We start from the raw sequence: 2,729 nt of genomic DNA, 5'->3' as shown, positions 1-2,729 counted from the left end.
TCGACCCTCACTCACCTGAGGTATTACTTGGTACGACCCAGTGCACTTGCCGGTTTGTTTGTGGTTACAAAATCCACACCACCATGCAACCTTACTATCTCCTTTATATACAACCTCACTAACTCTTCCATAGAACAGTTCACTCAGATAGGCAGAAAATGAGCGGATTTGGTTAAACGATCCACGATTACCCAAACCGCATCAAATCCCGACCTAGTCCTCGGTAAACCGGTCACAAAATCCATTGCAATTATTTTCCACTTCCATTTGAGGAATTTCAAGAGACTGTAGCATCCCCGACGATTTCTGATGCCCTACCTTCAACTTCTGACACATCAAACACTTGGATACCGTTGAAGCTACATCACCTTTCATCCCAGGCCACCAGAACCTCTTCTTTTAGTCTTAATACATCTTCGTGCTTCCGGGATGAATAGAAAACCCACTGTTGTGAGTCTCCGACAACAAGTCTTGTCCCAAACTCCCGACATTCGGTATGCAAATTCTTCCCTTATATCTCCACAACCCTTCATCATCCTTGGTGAATTCTCCACACCTCTTATCACCCATTAGTTGAAACAATTGCTGAAGCTTCTGTTCATCTTGCTGAGCCTTTTGAAGCTCCATCTTAAACGTATTCGAAATCTGTAACTGACACAAATAAGCTCTTCCAGAGATTTCACCAATATTCAACTTAAGATCCACAAACTTATCCAGTAACTCCTCCTCCTTGATTCTCATCCAAACTATTATCAAGGACCTTCGACTCAATGTGTCTACTACCATATTCCAGTGTTGCATCAACACGCAACCCAAACCCTTCAGAGAAGCATCACAGTACATTTCGAATGGTTCATGCGGTTTCGGCCAAATTAAAACAAGTGCTGAAATTAACTTCTGCTTCAAAGTCTAAAAACTCTCTCGCCTTCCGCTGCGTCACTCTGATTATCGTCGTTAAGAATCCAAAAATTGTTCCTTAAACCAAATACCGGTTTTTGTAGTATTTTTTAAAACCTTTAAAAATAGGTTCAACCTAGATGAGTCCATTGTTAAAACCTTATCAAAAGAGTAAAAAATATTCTATTTGTAAATAAATCATCTTAAAGCATGATTTTTCTAAATTCATTAAAATCCTTAAATCAGAACCTTTCAATTTGAATCCCTTTTTGATAAGTCATATTTACAAACTAAAATCACAAGTTAACAAAATCTTAGAACTAACTTTCCTATTTAAACCGTGTCATTTGATCAAAAGTTTCCAGTGCTAGTTTCAACACTAAATCATTCAAACTAGAGTTTCCAAACCAAGTTTAAATATCAATTTGAGCTTTAAAACTTTTTCAATACGAAAGACGATAGTCTATACTATGAAGATAAGTTGAGATTTGGCCATCGACTTCATAATTACCTCAACCCTGTTGATGTAATCGACCCACCTCATGTGTTCTTCGGCGTAGGCAATCTCTAACCAAGTGTTTCGGTGAGCCACACTTGTAACATAATTTCTTACCCGACTGGTATGGCCTATTCGGATGGTAGCTCCCACACTCCTGACATTTCATATCAGGGGAGTAAGCCCTTGACCGCTTCCCTTCACCAAATCTCTTGAAGTTCTGTCCCCAAGGTAATCGCCACGTTCTCTACTAGTGTTTCCTCCATGAGTGTCCCCTGACGAGGCTACCGTCTTTGCGTATTCCTCAACCACTCTTGCCTTGTTCACCAGATCAGAGAAAATCCGAATCTCCATAGGAGCCACAGCAGTCATGATATCGTCCTTCAAGCCCCTTTGATACTGGACACACTTCCAACTTTCATAGGTCTCCGGGGCACCCTGACACGCCCTAGAGAACCTACAGAGTTCCTCAAATCGGCTGGTGTAGTCCGCCACCAATAAGGAACCTTGCTTCAGCTGCAAAAGTTTTATCTCCTTCGCTTCCCTTGCAGACTCAAGAAAGTACTTCTTGTAGAAGGCCTTTCGGAATACTTTCCCAAGGAACATTGGAGTTTTGAAGTTGAAGCAAGTGGCATTCTGCCCGCCACCAATTCTGGGCCTCTTCCAGAAGCTGATAAGCAGCAAACTCCACGTATTGGTTGTTCAGGACATGTTGTGCTTGTAGTGCCCGCTCCATAGCTTGGAACCAGTTATCCGTTTCTGTGGGATTGGTCAATCCTCTGAAAGTAGGTGGGTGAACTTTCAGAAACGTAGCTAGGGTCATCGGAGCACCTCCCAAGTCATCACCATTTTCGTCACCATTCCTCGCCGGTTGTCCTAACCTCTGCGCAGCTTGCAGAGTCGCAGCAGCATTCGCCTCCATGGTGTTCGTAAGATTCCCCGTTGTCGCCAAGAACTTGGCATGGTTATCAGCCGGTTGCTCGTTTCTACTCTCTCTACGTGAACATGTACGACCTCATCCGCGAGGAGCTATTAGGGTTCTTGTCCACACCAAACAATCGATATCAAGGTGATCAGTCTCAATATCAAAAGCCTAGTGTGTCAATTATCCTAAACAGGAACTCACAAACAAGCATGCTATGCAATATCAAGTAGATAACCTAAATAGCATGAAAGAAAAATGACCCAGAGTGTGCAACGAAGCACAATCGGCCCATCCCTCAGGCTCACAAGGACGAACCGCTTTGATACCACTAAATGTAACACCCTAATTACCCTAAGCCTTACCTCTAGCCGTAAGGCAAAGGTTAATCAGAGGTTACAACAGTTCTAAGCC

The 2,729-nt window shown here is 42.8% G+C and overlaps 1 protein-coding gene across 1 annotated transcript; it reads right to left on the bottom strand.

Annotated features, from left to right (window-relative positions):
- On the bottom strand, positions 1,559–2,315 carry LOC107640851. Its single transcript, XM_016344353.1, has 2 exons — positions 2,140–2,315; positions 1,559–2,063 (listed from the first exon to the last, which is right to left on the bottom strand). Exons 1-2 carry the CDS (start codon positions 2,313–2,315, stop codon positions 1,559–1,561), a joined length of 681 nt encoding a protein of 226 aa, XP_016199839.1.

The sequence above is a fragment of the Arachis ipaensis genome, chromosome B05 (genome assembly GCF_000816755.2).
Source record: "Arachis ipaensis cultivar K30076 chromosome B05, Araip1.1, whole genome shotgun sequence".
Taxonomy (NCBI): Eukaryota; Viridiplantae; Streptophyta; class Magnoliopsida; order Fabales; family Fabaceae; genus Arachis; species Arachis ipaensis.
Note: the sequence above shows the minus strand (reverse complement) of the source record. Positions and strands in the feature narration are given on the sequence as shown.